Raw genomic sequence first — 25230 nt, 5'->3', positions numbered from 1 at the left:
ACCCGTTCAAAGTAATTCCATTCGGAGTCACCGCGGCTCCCGAAGTGTTTACCGAATGTCTGGCAGTAGTGGCAGCTCATCTCAGAGGACAATGTATTCACGTCGTCCCCTACCTAGACAACTGGCTCATCAAAGCCAGCACTTACCAAAACTGTCTGCAGCAAACCCGGACTACAATAGACCCACTTCATCAATTGGGCCTCGGGGTCAATGCACAGAAATCCTATCTGCGTCCTTCACAGATGCAGTCTTATCTAGGGGCCACTATCGCCGCTCTCAAAGCTCTAGCCTCTCCCAGTGCATCCAGAGTTCACAACATTCACTCTATGATTCTACAGATTCAACCCAACCAGACATTACCAGCCAGAGCTTTCATGCAGCTGCTGGGAATGATGGCGTCTTGCATCTCAATTGTACCCCATGCAAGGCTTCACAGGCGTCCCCTAGAAAAGTGCTTAGCACATCAGCGGAATCAGTTGCAGGGTCAATTAACCGATGTAGTGTAGGTAGACGGCCGCACCCATCGCTTTCTGCTGTGGCTGAATCCACAAAATGTATCAAAAAGGCGGCCCTCCATAGACCTTATTTCACAGATTGTGCCAAAAGCAGACGCATCCCTCACCGGTTGGGTTGCCTATTTGTAACATTACATGATCCAGGGTAGGCGGAGTGACAATCACCAAAGTCTCCATATCAACTACCTAGAACTTCTGGCAGTGTTCCTAGCACTCGAAGCTTTTCAAACTCCCCTCATAGGCAAAGCTGTCCTAGTCCGAATAGCCAACATGACCGCAATGTATTGTGTCCAAAAACAGGCAGGGACACACGCTCTCCAACTGTCACGCCTCTCACAAAACATTTGGAACTGGGCAATACATCACTGGATCCATCTCCTGGCGGAACACCTTCCAGGAGTAAACAAGAAGATTGCTGACCTCAGCAGAAAGAGGCAGCAAATTCACAAGTGGGAACTTTATCCCCAAGTTCTCCATCCATACTTCCAGCAATTGGTATTTCCACAAATAGACATTTTCGCCACAGTACACAATCCAAAATGCCCAAACTTCGCATCCAGGTTCCCACACCCTCTATCCAAATGCAATGCCCTATGGATGAACTGGTCAGGGATATTTGCCTACGTTTTCCTCTTCCGTTACTAGTTAGGAAGCTCAGGCAAACATCCCTTGCGCTAATTCTAGTAGCTCCCACATGGGCTCGTCAACCTTGGTACATCGCCCTGCTAGAACTATCAGTGGTTCCACATCAAAAACTACATCTCCCCTCCAGTCTCCTCAATCGGAGCCATGGAGAAATCAGACAAAATCCCAAGGAGCTCGGCCTAGCGATCTGGCTCCTGATGTCCTAGAGTTTGGTTATTTAAATCTACCACCGCAATGTATGACTATTTTGAAAGAAGCCAGAAAGCCTACTACCAGAGCTTGCTATGCAGCGGAAGGGAAAAGATGTGTTGTCTATTGTAATAACAAGAGCAATCCTCTAGACGCTCTTGTACAAAACATTATCTGTTACCTGTTGCATTTAGAGCAAACTGGGTTGGCTTACACGTCTATTCGTTCGCACCTTTCAGCGGCAGCTGCTTATTTGCACAATAGACCACATTTATCTCTAAGTAAAATCCCTGTAATCAAAGCTTTCATGGAAGGCTTGAAAAGAGTAATACCACCAAGAGGTCCACCCGCACCAGTGTGGCATCTTAACCTTGTCCTTACAAGACTCATGGGTCCACCTTTTGAGCCCTTCCTTAATTGCCCTCTACAGTTTGTTTCATGGAAGGTTGCTTTCCTCATTGCCATCACTTCATTCAGGAGAGTTGGTGAGTTACAGGCATTAACCTTAAAAGAACCTTTCTTTTAACTGCACAAAGATAGTTGTTCTTCGCACCAATCCAAAATTCCTTCCCAAAGTGGTTTCTGCTTTTCATATTAACCAATCAGTTTTGAGTTACTGGTGTTCTCTCCACAACCTGATTCAGTGGCACAACGAACTCGCCACATGCTAGACGTTAGAAGAGCCCTATTGTACTACATAGAAAGGACCAAAGATTTTCGCAAAACAAAAATTGTTTGTTGCTTTTGCTCCACCTCACATAGGCAATCCAACCTCTAAATCGGGCATTTCAAGATGGTTTGTAAATGCATTCAAAGATGCTATGCAAAAGCAGAGAGAACTTTATCCATTTCCCCGAGAACGCATTCTACTCGCAAAATAGGGACAACTATGGCCTTCTTCGGCAACATTCCTCTAGCTGACATCTGTAAAGCAGCTACATGGTCTACACCACACACGTTTACCAAACACAATTGTGTGGATGTGTTAGCATGACAACAAACTAATGTAGGCCAAGCAGTGCTTAAAACACTATTCCAAACAACTGCCACATCTAAAGATTAGCCACCACTTTGGGAGAGCACCGCTATATAGTCTATGCAAAGCATGTGTATCTACATCACACATGCCTCGAACGGATAATGTTACTTACCTAGTAAACATCTGTTCTTGGAATGTAGAGCTGGAGATTCACATGCGCCCACCTGCCTCCCCGGGTACCTATACCTGTTGCAGTTCTTCTTTCTGACATACATATGCGTGGACATCTCTATTCTACATTTTACTAACTCCATTCTCACCCTCGGCGGGAAAACAACTAACAATGGAGTCGATGACTATGTGCGCTATCACTGAAAGGAGGAGTCACCTTACCTCATGCCTGGAAAGACTGCTTCGAAGAAAAACAACTTGCAAAGATCCAGAACCAACACTAGATGGCAGGAGTATGCAAAGAATGTGAATCTACAGCCCTACATGCCAAGAACGGATGCTTTCTGGGTAAGTAACCTCATCCTCATCCTTATAGAAACCGCTATTGACAAAGCTATTATTTTATCTTTCTCCACAATGATCATTTTGTCAGCAGCTGATTTTATGAATCCCTGTTGTAGCAACTGGGAGTGTAATTAATGTTTGCCCTGTCCTTTCTGTTTATCCCACTTTTACGGCCCTGCGTATGAGGATCTGCAGGAATAATAATCCACATTTGTAAGATTCCACATTTGTAAAGCGCCCCCGTAAGGGTCTCTAGGCGCTGGGGGCGGTCGGGAAGATTAAGCAAGCTACTGCCCAGAGTCACATGGTGCTGAGCTAATCTGCTGCCGGCGCCGGGGATCGAACCGTGATCCCCAGATTCTGGCATCAGTCGCCCTGGCGCCACACCTCTTCCACATGTTTCTGTGCAGCCTAAATCCTCTTCAAGGTGATTGTTCATTTCCCACTGGGAGATGCCACACTCATGCACACACTTGTATTTTAGTAACACATAGTCTGGAGTGTGTAGTGCTGATCCAGGTCTGTGCCACCGGTGAGAGCAGTAGATTTACAGTGTCTTGGACAAGTTGTCCTTGAACGTAGACACCGCGTGGTCTCCATACGTTTACCGTCTCGATAACCTGTTAACTTGCGATGTCATTCAGACCAACTGATGGATCTTAACTTTGCGGGCGCGCTTGTCCACCCCGTACCACTCGCCGCTGTGCATTCCGCGCTCTTCCTGCACAGGTTGTGGCTGACACAGGTAGTGCTGTCCCTGGGGACATGCCCAGAACCACATCCCAACCTGTAGTCAAAGCTCGGACTTTATCACAGCTTCTTGAACCACCCAAGTCCCCTCTGGCTAGTCTGCTGTCGCTCCAAATAAATGAAAATCTGGCCAGAGCTGGTGTGGCTGTGGACAGGGGCGTAACACAGGCCCCCTCAGCCCTCACGGTGCAGGGGGGGGCGAGCTGCAGGGGGGCCCCCACAGCACAATACTCTGGCCCAAGAGCTCTGATTAGATCCGGGTGGGGGCCCCTCCATGTACGTGGCAGGAGGGCCCCCTCAACTTTCATTACGCCACTGGCTGTGGAAGGTAGAGTCAGAGTGCAGCTCACACTCCATCCACCGCCAGTGAGAGTGGGGCGGAGTGGCCGATTAAAAGAGAAGAGTTTGTTGCACTTCAACGCCCCTGTCCTGCTCAAGGTGCAGGATAGGTTTTCATGTCCTCGCAGTGCAGGGGTGCGAGACTTGAGTTGCGCCTGCCTTCCAGAGCGCAGACCGGATGGCTCAGTGTTTAGAATGCTTGGATGAGGCCACGAGACGCCCATGATATTAGATACATCGTACAGTATTAATAAAACTCAGACCTACCCGTGAAGTATTACTGCTTGTAGTCCGTAGCAGCTCGCACAGGTAAGTGCAGCGGGCGGTGTAATTCGACAGACGCCCCGAGAAGTAATATTAAATAAATAACTAAAACCACTTACTTTGTGCTCGCCAATGCGGCGAACGCAAAGAAAGTGGTTTTATTTATTTAATATTATCCCATTGTCTGTTGAATTCCACCACCCCGCCTCGCCACACTTACCTGTGCGAGCGACAACTGCTTGTAGTAAATAACACGAGATGTCGATTGGACACTCTAACCCCACGACCTGTCAGCACTCATGACCTTACTTCAGAAGGGACACTGCAATGTGACGACTCAGAAGTTAAAGATGACACCAGGCTTGTTAAGTCCTTTTTAAAAGTCACTAAATCTTAAGATATTGACTCGTATTATAAACGTAAAAAACTTTGTGTGGTCTGTAGTTCACCCCCAGCACCAATGCATAGTTCTTATATCGGCAACCCTCCCCACAAACAATGGTAAATGGCTACTTACCACACATGGGATTAAATAAACCACACAGTACATGGTTTCATGGAAAATCAGTGTTCGAGGCATATGAGCTGCAGATTACACACTTGTGCATAGATCGCCATCTGGTGTTGGGCTCGGATGTTTGCAGTTTGTTTTTCCTCTTGGAAAGTCTTTGGAAGTCACGAGTTCGGTGACTCCTCCCTTGGATCGTATTGCGCATGTGCTTCGGCTCCATCCTCAGATTGTTTTTTTTCCGCCATCGGGCTTGGATGTAATCTTCGCGCTCCGGTTCCGAACAGCTTCCAGTTCGACGCGCAATCCTCACCCCAATTCGCGGTATTGTTTTCGATCGCGATCTCCCCACTCGACGCGCCTCATCGGCAAGACCTTCGGTTCCAGTCGTCGACGGGCCTACCCAAGCTCTGGTCCTGGCTAATGGAAAGGACTCTATTTAAAAAGTGTCCTCGATGTGGGTCAAAATTCCCCCACACCGATCTCCACGAGATGTGCAACCTCTGCCTCTCCCCTGAACACGAGGCTCGAGACGGTCAGGCGTGTAAATCCTTCCGGTCCAAGAAAACGATTCGGGACCGAAGAGCCAGAAGAGCTATGGCACACTCTTCGGCGATCCCGGACGACATCTTTGGGGAAGGCGTCGACGCTCCAGAAGAACACCACACCGATGAGGGACTCGTCCGCGCCTCTGAAGCCGACGATTCAGATGTGGAGGACATCACTCCGGCACAGAGGGTCGTGAGTACTACTCTACCCCCCACACCCTCGCCGGCACCGAAAAAGGCTTCGGTCACGCCTTCGGGCCTAAGCAAGACCAAAGACACTGCTTCCCACACCGCACATTCGGGCCGGTAAAGAAGCCAATTAAGCCTTCAGGCGGCTCGGGCTCGAGCCAGCCCACCGTCGGAGCCGATAAACACCCTTCGGCACTGAAAAAGAGACCGGCCTCCATCTCGACACCGAGCCCCACACCGAAACACTCGGGGTCGAGACCCAGCTCCTCGGCACCGACCCCATCTTTGGTACCGTCAAAAGCCCACACGACCACCGGCACCGACATTTCGAAGCCGAAATCCATCTCGGCCCCTACTAAACAATCGGAGCTTTCCAAGCATGGTTCCAAACAACGAGCGAGCACCGACCAGCCTAAAAAATCAACGGCCCGACGCCTTCGGCGCCGACGGACCGACCAACCTCTCCAGAACTATTTACACCGGATCCCTTACAAAAAATGTTAACTAAGGATCCCAAAACTGGACATTTAATGCTCTCTATCAAAAAGAGACAGTTAGACAAACCTGCTCCGCCTCCACCTCCAAAAAGGAAGGACTCTGCTACCTCCCCTTTCAGACTACCTTCCCCACCTCCACCACCTCCTCCACCTTCCCGTCCTCCACCTCCTCCACCATCTCCACCCCCACCTTATCATTCCCCGACCCCATCCCCGGATGATGATGATCAAGGGGATCCATACGACGACATAGCGGATGTACCCCAAGATATACCTACAGGGGACCCCACTCCCACAGGATCCCCAGACCCATGGGACGATTATAATATCCCTGATATCCCTAATGTCCCACAAGACGATCTTTACCCTTCCAGACCTTCTCCACCAGAAGACTCCTTGGGGTTCAATCATTTTATTGCAAAGGGCGGCACACTACCACGGGGTAGATTTGCATACCGACCCAGTGGAGGAGGATTTCCTCCTAGATACATTTGACACCACACATAGGACTACCTCCATATTGCCTATGCTAAAAGGTGTTATAAAAGATGTGCCGGAGGTCTTTAAGGACCCAGTCAGGGCCAGGGTCATTAACCAGCGCATTGAGAAAAAATATAAAGCCGCCCCAACAGACCCCTCCTACATCAGAGGGCCAGCGCCACTAGATTCCTTGGTGGTATCCACAGCACGGAAAAGGGCCAACTCCCAGGTGTCAGGTGACGCACCACCACCTGACAAAGAGTCTAAACTCTTGGACGCATCAGGCAAGCATACTGAATCTCAAGCGGCCAATATATGGCGTATCGTCAATACACAAGCACTACTAGCGAGGTATGACAGGGCCCATTATGACGAGCTAGAAGCCATAATGCACCATCTCCCTGATAAATACAAAGCTAGGGCCAATGAGCTAATTCAGGAGGGCAAAACAATTACCAATACCTCCATACGTTGTGCCTTAGATGCAGCAGACACAGCCTCTAGGGCTATCAATACTAGTGTCCTCCTCCGTCGCCATGCCTGGCTAAGGATATCCGGTTTTAAACCGGAGGTACAGGCCTCCATCCTCAACCATCCCTTTGACCAGGAACATCTGTTTGGCCCCAAAGTGGATGACGCCCTAGAGAAAATGAGAAAGGACACTGACACGGCAAAATCCATGGGAGCCTTACAATCTCACCCTCCCAGGCGCTCCTTTCGCCGCTCTTCCTTTCGGAGCACATCCAGAGGCGACTCCTCAGACACCGCTTCCACTTCATATAAGGCCCCTACCCAATCCACCTTTACAAGGGGATACCAAAGAGGCGGCTACAGGGGCAACAATAACAAAGGCAGAGGCAAAACAAACACCGCCCGCTCTGCCACCGCGCCTACCCAATGACTTCCCTCAGACCATCACACACCGGTCGGGGGCAGACTTCAACATTTCCTTCTGGTCTGGACTACCATCACCTCAGACAAATGGGTAACACAAATAATTTGGTCAGGCTACTGCCTAGAACTAACATCTACCCCCCCCCAAACATTCCACCCAGACAACGCCCGATGTCACCAGAACATCTGCGGCTACTCAAGCGGGAGGTAATCTCCCTCCTAAACAAAGAGGCAATAGAACACGTTCCTACCAACCAACAGAATATAGGGGTCCACTCCCTGTATTTTTTCATACCAAAAAGGGACGAGACTCTACGACCCATCCTACACCTTCGGCCCCTAAACAAATACATACACTCAGACCACTTTCATATGGTGACGCTTCAGCAGGTACTTCCGCTACTTTCCCAAAATGACTTCCTCACCACTTTGGACCTAAAAGACGCTTACTTCCACATTCCAGTGCACAAGGCCCACAGGAAGTACCTCAGATTTGTAGTGGACGGCCAACACTACCAATTCAAAGTGCTCCCGTTCGGAGTCACAACCGCACCACGAGTATTCAGCAAGTGCCTAGCAGTGGTGGCAGCACATCTGCGAAGACAACACATTCATGTCTTCCCATACCTAGACGACTGGTTGATAAAAGCCAGTTCATACAATCAGTGTGTACAACACACACCACCATCCAGCTACTTCATCAGCTGGGCTTCACCGTAAACCACAAAGTCCCATCTCCAACCATCCCACATAAAACAATACCTAGGTGCCACTATAGACACCTCAAAAGCGCTTGCCTACCCCAATCCTGCCAGGATTGCAAGCATTCAGGCTCTACGTGCAAAATTCATAGCACAACACTCCCTTCCAGCTCGGGTGTTCATGCAACTAATAGGGATGAGGGCCTCTTGCATCTTCATAGTACCTCACGCCAGACTCCAGATGCGTCCTCTCCAAGATTGCTTAGCGCACCAATGGAACCAAGCCCAGGGTCAATTAACAGATCTGGTGTTGGTAGACGGTCGTACCCATCGCTCTCTGCAGTGGTGGACCACCACAAACCTTTCCAAAGGTCGACCGTTCCTGGACCCGGTTCCCCAGATAATACTAACAGACGCATCGCTCTCCGGCTGGGGAGCTCATCTATTACATCTCACCATGCAGGGCAAATGGACACCTCAACAGAAGCTACTCCATATCAACCATCTGGAGTTAGTAGCGATCTTCCTAGCCCTAAAATCCTTTGTGACACAAATTTCAGGCAAAGCTGTCCTAATCCCCACAAACAACATGACAGCCATATATTATATTCAAAAACAAGGCGGCACACACTCTCCACAGCTCTCTCAATTAGCACAGAGCATATGGAGATGGGCCATACCCCGGAAAATCTTTCTCCTAGCCCAACATGTCCCAGGAGTACAAAACACTATAGCAGATCTACTCAGCAGACAAAAGCAACATCTCCACGAGTGGGAACTTCACCCGCAAGTTCTTCACCCATACTTTCAAATGTGGGGGCATCCACAGATAGACCTCTTCGCCACCCACGAAAACAAAAAATGCCCAAGCTTCGCTGCCAGATACCCACACCCATTGTCCAAAGGCAATGCGATATGGATGAACTGGTCGGGCAGATTTGCGTACGCTTTTCCGCCTCTCCCACTCATTCCACTAGTAGTGCGCAAACTACAACAGCACTCCCTCATACTAATATTAGTAGCGCCAACTTGGGCCAGACAACCGTGGTACACCACACTGCTGGAACTATCGGTAGTACCGCATCAAAAATTACGCCTCTCTCCACACCTCTTAACCCAGAACCAATGAGAGATCAGACACCCGGACCCAGCTCAGCTCAACCTTGCGATCTGGCTCCTGAAATCCTAGAATTCGGGTACTTAAATCTTCCCCCGGACTGTATGAACGTCATCCAAGAAGCTAGGCGCCCTACCACTAGAGCGTGTTACGCCGCCAAGTGGAAACGTTTTGTTATCTATTGTCATAACAACACCATCGATCCCCTAGATGTGTCCATTCAACAAATCATAGGCTACTTACTCCACCTACAAAGGTGCAATCTAGCCTATACGTCCATTCGACTATACCTCGCAGCCATAGCAGCTTACCTACAAAACAGACCACATCTCTCACTCTTTAGAGTACCTGCCATTAAAGCCTTCATGGAAGCCCTTAAAAGAATAATTCCCCCCAAAGTGCCACACTCACCTGTGTGGAACCTAAATATCGTTCTCACCAGACTAATGGGACCTCCTTTTGAACCCCTACACAAATGTGAACTTCAATTCTTAACATGGAAAACCGCTTTTCTTGTAGACATCACTTCCCTCAGAAGGGTCAGTGAGATACAAGCATTTACTATTCAAGAACCTTTTCTACAAATGCACCATAATAAGGTGGTTCTCCGTACCAACCCAAAATTCCTCCCCAAAGTCATTCCTCCCTTTCACCTAAACCAATCTGTAGAACTACCAGTATTCTTCTCGCAACCACAAACTGTTGCAGAAAGAGCTCTTCACACACTAGATGTCAAACGAGCCTTACTCTACTACATCGAGAGAACTCAACCTTTCCGTAAGACCAAACAACTGTTTGTCTCTTTCTCTCCACCACACAAGGGCAACCCCATCTCCAAGTCGGGGATAGCTAGGTGGATTGTCAAATGTATTCAAATTTGCTACCATAAAGCAAAACGAACGCTATCCGTTCCCCCTAAAGCCCATTCTACACGTAAAATAGGGGCTTCGATGTCTTTTCTAGGGAACATCCCATTAGATGATATCTGCAAAGCAGCTACATGGTCAACACCGCACACTTTCACCAAACACTATTGTGTAGATGTGCAAAATAAGCAACAAGCTAGTATGGGCCAGGCTGTACTCAAAACATTATTTCAAACCACTGCAACAGATACGGGTGTTCGCCACTAATGGTGGGTACTGCTATATAATCTATGCACCAGTGTGTAATCTGCAGCTCATATGCCTCGAACGGAATATGCTACTTACCAGTATGCATCTGTTCTTGGCGTGTAGAGCTGTAGAGCTGCAGATCTACACACGCCCACCCGCCTCCCCGGCTACCTGTATCTGTTCCAGCTTATCTTATTTAACACACACATGGGCATCTTCACTGTTATTACTACGCTCCATCATTTCCCTGCTGGCTAAAAACAATCTGAGGATGGAGCAGAAGCCCATGCGCAATACGATCCAAGGGAGGAGTCACCGTAATCGTGACTTCCAAAGACTTTCCAAGAGGAAAAACAAACTGCAAACATCCGAGCCCAACACCAGATGGCGATCTATGCACAAGTGTGTAGATCTGCAGCTCTACATGCCAAGAACAGATGCATACTGGTAAGTAGCATATTCCTTTTCTTTCAATTCTTCTCCCTTTGAATTCTAGCACATCTTCAAAATAACCTTAGAGATCTATTCTACGCCCCTCATATGAGACCTGAGAACGATCAGGGGAAAGTAAGGATTGACAACCATTCCAAGTTTCTTCAAATAACTTTTGCGTGATCATAGTGATCTTCGCTCCAGAATCAACTAAGAGTTTAACAGTGTGGTTTCCAATCTTGATATCTACAATCGGAATAAATACATGAGGAGGGATCTCCAGTTGCAACATCAGAAGAGGCTGTAGACTCAACAGCCCCCGATTCATTTTCGCACCTTATAATGGAAACCACTTCTAAATCTGATTCACCCTCCGATTCCACACAGCAAACTGCTGGTTTGCTCACATACTATTTTTTTTAAACAGACTTTCGCAAAGTGACCCATCTTTTTACAGTAGTTACAGGTAACATTGTTAGCAGGACAACGTGAACCTTTGTGTGGAGGATTGCCGCATCTAATACACATATTCTTAGGAACAGATTTAATCGCGTTATTGCTATCAGAATTAGGTTTAGATATTTGATGACTTGAATGTAAAGACTTGTTATGCTGTTTGGTATTAGTATTATTATTGGTGGTCACAACATTAATCACATCTTGTGGTTTGTCGTCAAGTTCCTTAAGAGAAACCATGGAAATTTCAATACTTTTTGCAATTTTTATAATTTCATCTTGTGACGGATCACTTAGTGTCAGCAACTTTTGGTGAATATTTTTGTCCTTGCACTGACACACAAACTGATCTCTGATCAATTGATCTGTAAAGTTTTCAAACTTGCACTCAGCTGCTAGTCTGCGCAAAACAGAGATGTAAGCATCAACATCCTCTCCTTCCGATTGTTTTCTTTTGAAGAATTTGTGCCTCAAAACCATGAGGCTTGGTTGTTTGTCGAACCTAGTTTTTAATTTAATAACAGTCTCTTGGTATTCGTCGATTCTATGAAGTTCTTCTTGTGATAGAGGTGGTAAATGCTTATGAATAGACCTACCTTCAAATCCTAAGGAATGCAGAAGGAGACATTTCCTCCTCTCAGCACTGAAGCGTAACGCACCAATCGCTCCTAAATATGTTTGGAAAGCGTCATACCAGATTTCCAATCTAACTGTGGGATCACCCGGTGATTCAAGAAATGAGGGTGGCGGATTTACGGATTGCATGGTGCACAATTCTGCCAAAGTTGGAAAGATTGAGAGAGCAACGGTGGAACTTCAATAATAAAAAAAAAACTGTAACGAAATGTATAGTGTTGAGAGATAGGTGATCAATTTAACAAGTTACATATATAAAGAAAAAAAATTTTTTTTTGAACAGTACAGAACATACGTTTCAACTAATTTAGTATGCAATGAAAAAATAAAATGGTGTTGAAGCTGGTAAGGTATAATATTTAGGTAAAATGATTTTTGTATGGTGTGCAGATCACCGAGAAAAAAAAAATGAATGCACTATGATCCGATTTATTGGTGTGCGCGTCACTGAGGTCAATTTGAGCGCACTTTAACTTTAAAATCGGTGTGTGCGTCACCGAGGTCAATTTGAGCGCACTTTAACTTAAAAACCAGTGTGCGTATCACCGAGATCAGGAAACACGCAACTGCTTTTTTTTTTTTTAGAAATGAGTAACAATTTCGTAGTTGTCCAATGGTGTGCGCGTCACCGAAATCGAACTGAGCGCACTTTAACTGTAGTGGAGGTGTGTGTGTCACCGAGATCAAGAGAAACACTTGCCTGTCTTTTAAATTAAGAAGGTTTCAGTCTTTAATAAATGAAGGAGAACTGCTTTCGCCGAGAAAAGTGTGCTTGTCACCGACACGCGTTGCTACGACACGTTGATGCGTTGCTATGACTTCACAGACAGCCAATTAAGATGCGCTCTCCCGTACGTGACAACGTCACACAGAGAAATGGAGAGAGATGTGTAACACGGAGACTGGAGAAAACAGCAGCTCGAGCTAAATGGTGAGCGCGCTGCGAGTTTAAATGAAAACAAAGTTTTAGACAGTTATTTGATGATTGCGGTTGACTTGTGGATAAAAATGCAGGAATTTGTCACTTCAAATATCAAAATACCGCAAATTATAGCATTTCCACTATAACGGGAAAGGTCGGTCTCTGCCAAAATAAACACAACTTTCATGCCAACAAAAACCAGAAGTGTCCGTAGGGTTACGAACAATTCTGCAGGCAAACAACGGGTTGACTTGATTTACGAGTGGCAGTTAAAAAAAATAAAAAGGGGGCCACAAGCGATTTAAGAGTCGGCAGATGCCGCAATAAATATTTAAAATTAATAACGGGCTGGAGAATTCTTTTCTTTGAAAGAAAGTTGTGGCAAGACAGGAATATCAAATGAAAGTTATTTTGATATTGTGACTATACCAAGTCACAACAGCGCAGCGCAAAACCAAATACCCTCCACCAGTAGACCGCAGGAGATCTTCATTAGGATGTATAAGAACATTTTGATTGAAGATTCTTTTTCTTAGTGAGATGGTCCAGGTGGCTGCGTGGGTTCTTCCATGTAGCTAAATCGTCGCCATAATTTTGTAGTAAGGAGGCAGATGCAGGTTGAGTAAGTTGGTAGTTTATTAGCTACATGGACAGCAGAGACGGGTCTTGCTCTGCCAACAGCTCCAGCAAGAATGTCCACAACATATCATTACTAGGCAACCATAAACATTCTAGATCATCATAACACCAGATAGGTTGCAGTAAAGTACATTAAGTAAGCTGAAGCATAACATAGAGTACAACACACAGCTACGGAGACCATTCCTCAAACTTCACACAGATTCCTTTACACGTTCACGTAAATGAAGACAAAGGGCATGATTTATATCCTTGTAGTAAGTGTACTGCGTTGTTAGCGTATGCTTCCTGGCAAGGGGATGGCCAACCCGCCCGATTTAGATGCGGGTGGACCATAGGTTTGGCTACAGCGGTGACTACCCCGTCACCTCCATTCGAACGTCCCAACGAAGCAAGGGCCGAGGGACAAATGCCTATATGTCCACCCTTCCAATTAGGATGGGCGGAGTATAGCCATTTTGTTTTCCAGGAACGGGTGTACTCTGCATCCTTGGAAGAACTGTTGTTATTTGCCACTTACCGCCTGCTGTAAACTAAAGAAATCGGTGCCGGGAACGATGACAAACCGGTGAAAGGTAAAAAGAAAGGAGAGGAGGAGGAGAGGTGTTTACCTTGAGAGGGAGGAAGGTAAACAGCATGGATGAGAGCCTGAATGGAGAAGAGGAGGAGGAGCGGTGTTTCCCTAGAGAGGGAGGAAGGTAAGCAGCATGGCCTGAATGCAGAAGAAGAGGAGGAGGAGAGGTGTTTCCCTTGAGAGGGAGGAAGGTAAGCAGCATGGCCTGAATGGAGAGGAGGAGGAGCGGTGTTTACCTTGAGAGGGAGGGAGGTAAACAGCATGGATGAGAGCCTGAATGGAGAAGAGGAGGAGGAGCGGTGTTTACCTTGAGAGGGAGGAAGGTAAGCAGCATGGCCTGAATGGAGAAGAAGAGGAGGAGGAGAGGTGTTTACCTTGAGAGGGAGGAAGGTAAACAGCATGGATGAGAGCCTGAGTGGAGAAGAGGAGGAGGAGAGATGTTTACCTTGAGAGGGAGGGAGGTAAACAGCATGGATGAGAGCCTGAATGGAGAAGAGGAGGAGGAGCGGTGTTTACCTTGAGAGGGAGGAAGGTAAGCAGCATGGCCTGAATGGAGAAGAGGAGGAGGAGGAGCGGTGTTTACCTTGAGAGGGAGGAAGGTAAGCAGCATGGATGAGAGCCTGAATGGAGAAGAGGAGGAGGAGCGGTGTTTACCTTGAGAGGGAGGAAGGTAAGCAGCATGGATGAGAGCCTGAATGGACACGAGGAGGAGAGATATTTACCTTGAGAGGGAGGAAGTGAGCAGTATGGATGAGAGCCTGACCCGAGAGCACGTCACCTGCCAGAGACATGATCTGCCTGGCTGTATTGAAGTTTTTCACCAGCATAGAGGAAGAGTTTGAAAACTGGTATTATTTGTGAAGCTGGAGAGAAACACCACTGTTTGGAGAATGGATCTACAAGAAATAGGTCCAAAGCTCTCGCCTGAGAGGCCATTGGGCTCCTGGGGCACCCCAAAAAGCATGTGCTGCTTTTGAAAGTATGATTTCTGTATGTATCTCCCCTTTGACCTGCAGAGCACTAGGGCCCCTTCAAGTGAGTAAAGCTGTGTGCCAGATAATGTGGGGCCTTCAAGCCAACATTGTGTAAGGCAGCCTGGTATTGAAAATACACGCGCTCCAGCGAACACCAGTCTATGGAGCTCCTAGCTGGTAGGTTGTAGTTCTAGGGGTTACATCACTGGGAGCATCAGCTCCTGGGTGCTGACAGCTGTCTGATGTTTGGACTTACAAAGGCATTCGTTAGTCAGGCCTGTACAACCGTGCATAGGTATTTGTGTGGTGTACACCATATGTACAAGCGCATTTCCCCATAGACACAGAATGTGACACACATCTGGTCACAGTGTTTATGCTTCTCAGAAGGTGACGTTGGAAGAGTTTTCTTTCACAGCAGGCCTCGGGTGTAGCTGCAGGTGAGGTTTGCCATGAGGTGCAATGCCCTGTGATGATGTTGTTGTGACCCAGTATTATTGTTACTCCTACTACAATGGTAAGGTCCATTACACACGCGCAATGAACCTCTCGGCGCAGTCGGTCAGCTCTCGCCTGTTTACCACAAGTCTACTCCAACTGGGGATAAGTTCTGAAAACTCATCTTTTCAGTCTCCGATTTGAAAGAGGGAGTAAGTTCCATATTGCGAGTCCCTTTACCCGTGATGCTCCACCGCCCGGCTTATCTACCTAGCTTTTGGTACCACAAGTTTTAACTGAGCCCTGGCCCTTACCGTACAGCAAGAAGAGTATTTATAAGCCACAACCGCGGGCTTTTAGCCTAGCAGAGCTTCCGCATTTTTTAAACTTGCTTAAATTACACCCTTGTTTGGACAGGTAGTAAATAAAGTTAGCGTAAGTGGCCGAAATTTGATCGAATTTCTTAAGGTTGAAAATGACTTTTTCATTAGAATGTTGTATTTTTTAAACTTCACAATGCTCTATTTAACGTGACCTAAAAATATTAATTTGCTATAAATCAATAGAGGTTTGAATACCTGTGTTCTCAGTGACTATTTTGTGGGTAAAAGAGTGAAAATAAAAAATGAAGTGGAAAATGTGTAGGTGGAAAAAAAAAAAAAGATTATCACATAAACCAATCCAATTGGCAGTCAAGGTCTACTTCTGGGTCTAAATTTGTCCCTTCGTGCAATGGAGACCGGTACAAGGAATGCACCCAAAGAATTTGAGCAACAAGTTCCATTCCGCCTCCCTGCAGGGTTACAGATGGAAAGGATCTCTGTTTTGAGCGGTCAGTTTGAAAGCGTTGCCCCCATACACTCTCGAGTTGTTTAGAATGCCAAAGGGCGCTCCATGCTCGGTTTGCAACGAGGTGTTGGAGGAGTTTCATCTTCTTCCTGGTGGTCTGAGACTCCAGTGTCGGTGATCATCTCACCTGAAAGCTTGACCTAGAGGTGGGAGACCGAGGCGCGGTAGAGAGGGTCTCAAGGTACCACCTGGCACAGGTACTCAGATCCACAATGAAAGGAGGGGAATCCTTTTAACTTTAGTCCTCCATTGCCTCCACTAACGGGTACATGGAGTTTAAAAAGACCATATAGTGGAAAGAATCTAAGGTTACTGATGGGCCTCGAGGGATCAGAGGGAAATCATCTTCTTTCTTCAGGATATGGCGGACATGGTGCTACAGTTGGGTCTGAAAATCAAATTAATCCTCTTTGAGAAGGTTCATCTTTAAAAAATATTTAGTGAGTTCAGAAAAAATGTGGTTTTCGTTTTCATGCCTATACAAGAGAGCCTTGTGATGGGTCAGAAGTGGTTTAGTTAGCTGAGGGGACAAAGGGCTTTTGTTGTCTCGCTTCATATCGCTGAAGAGTGTTGCTAATCTCCTATCGCACAAGACCTACACTCGCTGCCATCCTTTTAACAAGCTCGGCTGAAATGGAGTCCATCGAAGGGCTGAAGGCGATTTTATGATTGTAAAGCATTGGGGTGGTAAAGTTCCGACAGCCAGTGTTAACTTTTCAAGGGAAGATGGAAGGTGGGTCTAGGCTGATGTGACCACAAGGCCTTGTTTAATGTTCTCGTTTTATTCTGAGTGTTGTCTTAACATCTCTCTGGTTTGTGGAGGAATCAAGGAAAGAGAAATGGGTTGGCGGTGTTCATCACCTCCTCTAAGAATTGCTTCATCAGGTTATGGTTCCTTTTAAATAGATTTCTTTAGATGGTCCAATGTTTTCTGGGACTTGACATGACTGTATTAGTGTAAAAACTGGCCGATCATGTTACAACTGCTCTCATTGCCCCTGCAGGTGCAGAGTTTTGATAATTCGAAGTCTAAATCATGACCTTGCTTATATCCCTTCATTCTATCAATCCTCACACTTTCACAGAAGTAACTATTTAAACATAGCTAGGTGCTCTTACTGTTGATGCAGACCCGACACATCACGGTTTCATCATTTCCTCAAGGGTGCCCACTACTACCACCACCCCCTCCACTGTCCTGCCGAAGACCCCATTGACCGTAAGGCTTGAAACATTGATGTATATTCCTGAGACTGAGCCCATGATATCATGCATTTTAAAAACAGACATTTTTTGCCCAGACAAATGATCCTGTGGTTAGCTAGTACTCTTTTCAGTGTTATCTCCATAGTTTTAGTGGTCTCTCTGGAACTGCTGTGCACTTTACCAAGCACATTCTTCTCTGTTTGTCATTGTGCCGTTAACACAGCATGTTTGCCTTTAAAATCAGTGACACTGGTTTGCAATTGACATGGATTTCCTTCAAGTATTATATAAAGTATTGTGTTTTGGACACAAGTTTTTTGTTGCACTTGTTCATACTGAGTACAACTTCCAGAGAGCCCCTGTTGCTAGAGATTTTCTCTCTGTGAAGAACTCGTCATCTCGTCAGTAGAGAGACGGCTGCGCTGACATTGTGTCACACCAGTCGATAGCATAAAACTGTCGGTAGAAAATGAGAAGTGCTTGGAGCACGCCCACGTCTGGTGTATCCACCTGGGCAAGTGCCTCGCTAAGGCACGAGGAGGTGGCAGGACCTCCCATCCTCCTCTGAAGCGTGGAAGTGGTGGAGACATTGCAGTATGGTCGGGTGTAGTTGGCCGGGATTTCTCCACCGGCTCAGATTCCCACCCTTGCCAGTCTGTTAAAGCAGACATGTGGGGTGATGTTGCTAGAGTTTGGCGGGAAGAAGCCCCCACCCTCGCTCTACTTCCAACTCTAGTCGAGGCCTGGGCATGTATTTTGTTGGTGTCGATGCAGGCGAGGGATATGCCTAGCACTGGAAGAGATTCATGGCAGCCGTCAAGAAATCACATGCATGTTGACATTTGCCGGCTGCATTCAGGCTTTGGTCGTGGTGCTCGCCCTTGGAGATTCATCTTTTATCCTATACTTTATCTCCGCTAAAGCACTTGAGCTGTGTTAGGCTCTCAGTAATCAAGCTGTGTTTTCCTCGACTTCCTTAGGTATCAACGTGGTTTTTCACCACCTTTACCGTGTCTGGTTTGAAGGATAAAGTGCACCAGGTGGAGAGGCTTCAGCAGCTGTTTACAACCATATCCCCAGAGCAGATCGACTTCCCGCCCTTCGTCCTGGAGTACGACGCCAGGGTAAGACAATGAGTTGTGCTGCCCATAGGGATCGCAGGTTGACTTTCTATAGTGATCATGCAGGCTGTGACCGTGCTCCTGTTCTGAGTAACTTTATGTGGAAATTCATAAGGTACAAACGTGTTAGTAAATGTGTGTCCTTTTGGATAGCATCCCAAATAGGTTCCCGCAGGGACTGAATCTGATTTAAATGCACTTTTGCAGCGCTGTAGCTCTCATCTGTACAAATTGCCTGGTATCGTCTGTGGGTTACAAAAGCTAAAGGAGGTCTTGAAAGATGGGCCAAACCGCTTCATCGATGGAGGCCATTGCCAAGAACTGCAGCCCTCCGCTCCATAGATCACTTCTGTACAGCATCATCAGCCGCAGGAGAGCCCAGTGGAACTTCAGTAGCGTAGAGTGCACTGCAGGAGAACCCAGTCCTTGCGACTTTAGATTACTGTGAGAAGTTGGCCTGATACAAGGTGCCCACTATAACTAGTGGAAAGCATATATCAGTCCAAACAACCCCTTATAGTGATAGGTTAAAGACAACCTTTATTGAAAGCTATCCTAGTGGTAGCTATGGACAACAGCCTTCAGGCTAAGTCTTGAAGGAATGTAAAGCAGCTTGTTTTACCAGTCTATAATCTCTTGAATGACCAAATGAAAGGACAACCACACCAGGTATATATTTAAAATATATGTATTTAAGATAAAACACACCCCTCTAGTCTCTTTATGAGACTGGAGTTCGAAGTACTTAACTTACAAGTCAGTATTCAACAGTAAAAGCACAAATACACGTTTGGGCCCGAAGGGCGTACCAAACCATATACCAATAAAGTGGTCTAAGAACCATGACTGAACTAGACACAAGGCCTAGAGCCTGTAGAAGTGCTTGAACCACAAGGAACCACCCAAGGTAGTGACACAGGGGACCCACGGGGGAAGCGTGCAGTGTGAGAACACAGCCGCGAATCGCCGTTAACTTCTATGGGGAAAGTCGCAGTTGGAAATTACGAGTTTAAGGACACTTAGAGGATGACTACGAGCGAACCCTTTTGGACTTAGAGGTGTCTAGGGCCAACACCCACGGGAGCACCGGAGTACTCGTGTTACCTCACCCAGGGAAGCCGGGTGCATAAGTGTCAAATGGTGTCGGGTCACGTAGCTGTTTTCAATGGAAGCTGCTCAGGAAGTGCCGCTGCCGTGAAGAGGAGAAGTGTCCAGAGCAAGCCCAGATCAAGGATGGAACGAACCTGAAAGCAGAGGGGACAGAGTCTGGGTCACTTACCAGTGACCAAGGGCGTGATAGTCCAATGCCCACAGATGTCTGGTGCTTCAGGTGAGTTGATGGGTGTCTTGACTCTTCGGCCACAAGGTCCAGGAGGCGCCGATGACGACCAGGAGATGGATTTGAGTTGTCCCACAAAGTCTGTCGAATGCTGCGGTGTCGGCGACCAGATTGGACCCAACAAACCTTGGCAACGGCAAGTCACTTGGAAAAAGAGAAAGGACATCGGTGCAGACCAGCAAGGTCTGGGGGACTCACCCAGCGAGGGTAAGTCATGGCACATCTGGAGCAACCAGGAAAGCCCAATCAGAAGAGGAGTCGCCTTCATGGGGACCCACTAGCCAACGGGCTAGCGATCGTGAAGGAGCCTCGAGCGGTCGCACTGGAAACTGGCCCACGGGTCCCTCGTGGAGTGGAGGCCAGAGATCTTCAGTGCAGGAGGTGCTCAAGGCTAGGGCTACTCGGAGCTCAAAGCACAACTTCGAGGAAGACTAGGAAGATGATGGACCAGCAAAAGATCACGGTGTTCAGGGGTCATGGTTCCACGTCACCCACGATGGCCACGGGCCTCGCTTTGCTGTGGACTCAGGGTAGCCTCGGGGAAGTCTGGAAGTCCACCTCTGGGGATGCAGAGACTTCGGCGTCCAGCGGGAGCTTCAGAATTGCAGACTAGACATCCTGGACCTTCGACGTTCTACTTCAACTAGAAGACTGAAGAAATCTCCCTTGGGGTCAAGGATTGACTCCCCTGCTTGGCAGGCACCAAAGAAGCAACTGTCCGGTCTGCAATTCTGAAGCTCCCGCCGTACGCTGAAGTCTCTGCATCCCCAGAGGTGGATTTCCAGACTTCCCCGAGGCTACCCTGAGTCCACAGCAAAGCTGATGCCCGTGGCTATCGTGGGTGACGTGGAACCGTCACCCCTGGAAACCGTGATCTTTTGCTGATCCATCATCTTCCTGGTCTTCCTCGAAGTTGTGCTTTGGGCTCCGAGTAGCCCCAGCCTTGAGCACCTCCTGCACCGAAGATTTCTGGCCTCCACTCCACGAGTGACCCGTGGGCCAGTTTCAAGTGCGACCGCTCGAGGCTCCTTCGCGATCGCTAGCCCGTTGGCTAGTAGGTCCCCACGAAGGCAATTCCTCTTGCGATTGGGCTTTCCTGGTTGTTCCAGACGTGCCCCGACTTACCCTCGCTGGGTGAGTCCCCCCATTCCTTGCTGGTCTGCACCGACGTCCTTTTTCTATTTCCAAGTGACTTGCCATTGCCAAGGCTTGTTGGGTCCAATCTGGTCGCTGACACCGCAGCACTTGACAGACTTCATGGGACAGCTCGAATCCAGCTCCTGGTTGTCATTGGCGCCTCCTGGACCTCGTGGCTGAAGAGTCAAGACACCCGTCAACTCACGTGAAGCACCCGACATCTGTGGGCATTGGACTATCGTGCCCTTGGTCACTGGCAAGTGACCCAGACTTTCCCCTCTGCTTTCAGGTTCCTTCTATCCTCGATCCAGGCTTGGATCTCTCCGGACACTTCTCTTCACGGCAGCAGCACTTCCTGAGCAGCTTCCATTGAAAACAGTGACGCGATTTGACACCTATGCACCCGGCTTCCCTGGGTGAGGTAACACGAGTACTCCGGTGCTCCCGTGGGTGTTGGCCCTAGACACCTCTAAGTCCAAAAGGGTTTGCTCGTAGTCATCCTCTAAGTGTCCTTAAACTCTTAATTTCCAACCGCGACTTTCCCCATAGAAGTTAACGGCGATTCGCGGATGTGTTCTCACGCTGCACGCGTCCCCCGTTGGTCTCCTGTGTCACTACCTTGGGTGGTTCCTTGTGGTCCAAGCACTTCTACAGGCTCTAGGCCTTGTGTCTAGTTCAGTCGTGGTTCCTATACCACTTTATTGGTATATGGTTTGATACGCCCCTGGGCCCAAACGTGTATTTGTGCTTTTACTGTTGAATCTGACTTATAGCTTAAGTACTTCGAACTCCAGCCTTGTAAAGAGACTAGAGGGGTGTGTTTTATCTTAAATACATATATTTTGAACATATTCCTGGTGTGGTTGTCCTTTCATTTGGTCATTCAAGAGATTATAGACTGGTAAATCAAGCTGCTTTACATTCCTTCAAGACTTAGCCTGAAGGCTGCTCTCCATAGCTACCACTAGGATATCTTTCAATAAAGGTTGTTATTAACCTATCACTAGAAGGGGTTGTTTGGACTGATACAAGGTGCCCACTAGAACTAGTGGACAGCGTATATCAGGCCAACTTCTCACAGGGAGACAGCTGGAAAACACATACACTCTTACGGAGTACTTAATCCGAAAGAAAAAAGATAGTGCTTTAAAAACAAGCAACTGGAACCATAGAAGCCATCCAATCAAAAGAGATGGTAAAGAGGCTATGCTCCATGGGAGGGAGAAGTATAGGATTGAGAAGCAGAACCACGAATAAGAAGCAGACAACTGAGAGTGACAGGAAAGCCAGCCACTGGTAAAAAACGGCTGGGCTCCAAGCCCCTGTATGTTCTCAGTAAGTCCATAATGTCTTTCTCAACGAGTCAGCTGTGCTCTCTTAAAGACTCGAACTAAGAACCGGGAGTCCTCAGTTTAACTTGGTGGAAGTTCAGAAAAGCATGGTAATCCATGAGGGATTCCCTTCTTGAAGTAAGGCAGCCCAGGGTTAGCAGGGGAGGATAACAATGTGGTTTTAGCAAGTTGCCTTTATTGGTTGGTCAGAGGAAGCTTGATCCTGGGAACCGCAAGGACCTGTCAGTGCTATAGCTGAGCCTTGCTTGCCTGTCGACAGGTGTTTGCATTAAATCCTTTTGCCTCTACTCAGTGTTTTTGTTTCTGTGAAGACTTAACCGTGTGCGAGATGTTGGATCGTCTCTTGTGTATCAGGTCATAGCGGTACAACAGTTCGAACAAAACACAAGCCAATGTTTCAACTGAGTATTATTTCCCTTCCCTACAGGAAAATGGACCATTCTACCAGACGTGCCATTCGTCTCTGGATCTGTGATTGGCTGTGCTCTTCCTTGGGACTCGCCATTAGCTGCTACTCGCGGCTCCGGATATCCGCTCGTCTCCCCAACGACAGAACAAGGCGGGAGGATATTCCCCAGTCAGTATTTTTTTATGAAGGAGATATTTTCCAGACAGCGAAACAATCTGAGAACTTGGTGCCACTGTGAAATGCAAACTTGACAGTAAACTATTTATTTTTGGCCTGGCTGTATTTTTTTCTGGTCTTGAATAATCATTCCAGGAATACTGCAAACCTTAGAAGCCCCTTCTGCTGGAAACATGCCCTCTGCTGGACAGATTTCAGAGCTGCAGCGTTTGCAGGGTGCGTGCAGCGGTGTGACCTAAGGGGGCGTGGCAGTATTGTAGTTTTGAGATTGACCATATATAGTAGAGAGGAGGTCAACAGCCACTTGGATAAAGTACTCTAAACTGCAAATTTGCCATGCTATGTTTACGTGAACATTCGGTCACAATGTTATCTGCTACATGGCAGGATTCACAGCTGGAAATGCCCAAACTTGGATCGAAGCCTCAATTGGGCCCTCCTTAGTCATTCATGGCTGTTGGTTTATAAGAATCTTTGTGCCTGTCTGATTTTTCTATGATTTGTACGATTATTATAGAATATACAATTTGTATAGCGGAGTTTTAAATTGAAACTGCGAAGGAATGATGTCCTAGGAATAAGAGAAGGTAAGGTGGTATCATTGCCATTGCACCTATCCTAAAGGATACTGGGACACTCCAGGATTTACGCACTGCCCATACGGCATGTCCATTTCTACGCTCACAAACCTCCATGTAGGTGGTGGTCTTTCTGTACTCACTGTGCAGTACAGACTGCTCCCCTCCCGGCCTCTCCAGCAGCTGACGCACTCACAGTCCTTCAGCTGTCGCAGGCAGAGTGTTAAAGGTCTGGTCACCTGCACCTATGCTTCACCCCCCCCCCGCACAGGCTGTGATCAGCCGACAGTCCGCACACTTCCTGGAGGGGGCGCCTGTAGGGAGGAGCAGTCCCCGGCCGGTTACCCTTGGGTTGGAAACTGATAATGGTTGTAGTTTGTCTGATGGTATCACTAGTTATGTACCAAGATTCAGGGATTTCCCTCCACGAGGATTTGCCGAGGTGCAGGTTCAGTGGCTACCTCCCAAGTGGGTGTACGAGGCATGTCGCGCACCAAAGGTGGGGGAAGCTGCCGCGCATGCACTGTACTGTAGCTGCCACCAGTGCAGGTGGGTAGGATTGACCACAGACCTGCTCTGATGTGTAGTGCGTATGCAGTGGCACAGACCCCAACCCTCCCACTAGGAGCTGTGGACCTGTTGTACAAACACTGCTTCTGCTGCTGTAGAATCTAGCTCTCTTCTCTTTTAGGTTGGGGTAGATGTTACCATGACCATGCTCTCCTACAGACTGTATGTGCCCTGGTGCAGGCCCTCTCTGGCCTCACTTTCTGTGCCGCGCCACCAGAGTAATTTGAGAATGCCGCTATAGTCTAAAAGTCTCCACTACACTCATACGCTTCATGCTCAATACTTAATTTTGACTCAAAGTTGAGGAGTGTAAACATCTCGGTGGTTGTGTTATGCATCAAGTCCGAGGCATCCTGCGACTGCCTGAAGATTTGGGAATAGGATTGGCCAACATTAACTGTGCGATTCGGCCTTTACTCCTATGGAGATGCCTTTGGCCGTAATAACTGTAGGCAGAAGTCGTTTGTACTACACCAGCGCTCATTATCATGTTTATGTTCTGTTGCATTATCCATACTGTAGTGCCTGGATTCTGGTTTAATTACATTCTTTCATTTGCAGTTTCTTATCCATCTGTTTCTTTAATTCATGTGGTCTGTACCAAATGTTTCACTGCTAAATGATCTTGATTTATGAACTAGAACATCTACCAGAGTGCAAGCTCTTGTAGGAGAGTCTTTTACACAGTAGACCATGTCTACCCCAACTCCACCTTTCTGGAGTTGTGAGGACAGGGCCTGGTTTTAGGTTTGACTGGGAGTCAACCCCAAAACCCCAGAGCACCGGAAACTGTGACTGATGGAAGTGTACCAGAAGGGGACCCGTTGTGTGAGAGAACATGGCAGATGCAGTATGTGGACATGATCTCTGGTGATTGTTTCAGAGGGGTTGATGCGAGGCTGCATGGAGTTGTCTGTATGAGCGAGATTCTGAGGAGTGCGAACGCAGCAGGTCCAGAACTTGGAACCTCATGGTTTATCAGGGCGAGACCTCATGTGTGCTTCCACCCCTGGATCCAGACTCTCCTGGGAGGCACACTGTGTACTTTGGGCCTCAAGCAGTTGCTGTCCCGAGTTCTTCTCAGACCTAGCGTTGCTCCTGGAGCAGAGAATCTCAAGGAAGCAGCTGAAGGATGGGGACCGGTTTATGGCTAGACGTCCTCGTTGCCACAACTG

The 25230-nt window shown here is 47.5% G+C and overlaps 1 protein-coding gene across 2 annotated transcripts in view; it reads left to right on the top strand.

Moving 5' to 3' along the window:
• Positions 1-24615, top strand: part of GDAP2 (ganglioside induced differentiation associated protein 2) — a 471310-nt gene extending 446695 nt beyond the window's left edge. For both annotated transcript variants that reach the window (XM_085620706.1, XM_085620707.1), the window contains exons 13-14: positions 18353-18496; positions 22749-24615. In XM_085620706.1, coding sequence (XP_085476832.1) covers positions 18353-18496; positions 22749-22796 — 192 coding nt within the window. In that variant the 3' untranslated portion in view covers positions 22797-24615. The remainder of the gene's footprint in view (positions 1-18352; positions 18497-22748) is intronic.
• The last annotated feature ends 615 nt before the right edge of the window (positions 24616-25230 follow it).

The sequence above is a fragment of the Triturus cristatus genome, chromosome 8 (assembly GCF_964204655.1).
Source record: "Triturus cristatus chromosome 8, aTriCri1.1, whole genome shotgun sequence".
Lineage (NCBI taxonomy): Eukaryota > Metazoa > Chordata > Amphibia > Caudata > Salamandridae > Triturus > Triturus cristatus.
Note: the sequence above shows the minus strand (reverse complement) of the source record. Positions and strands in the feature narration are given on the sequence as shown.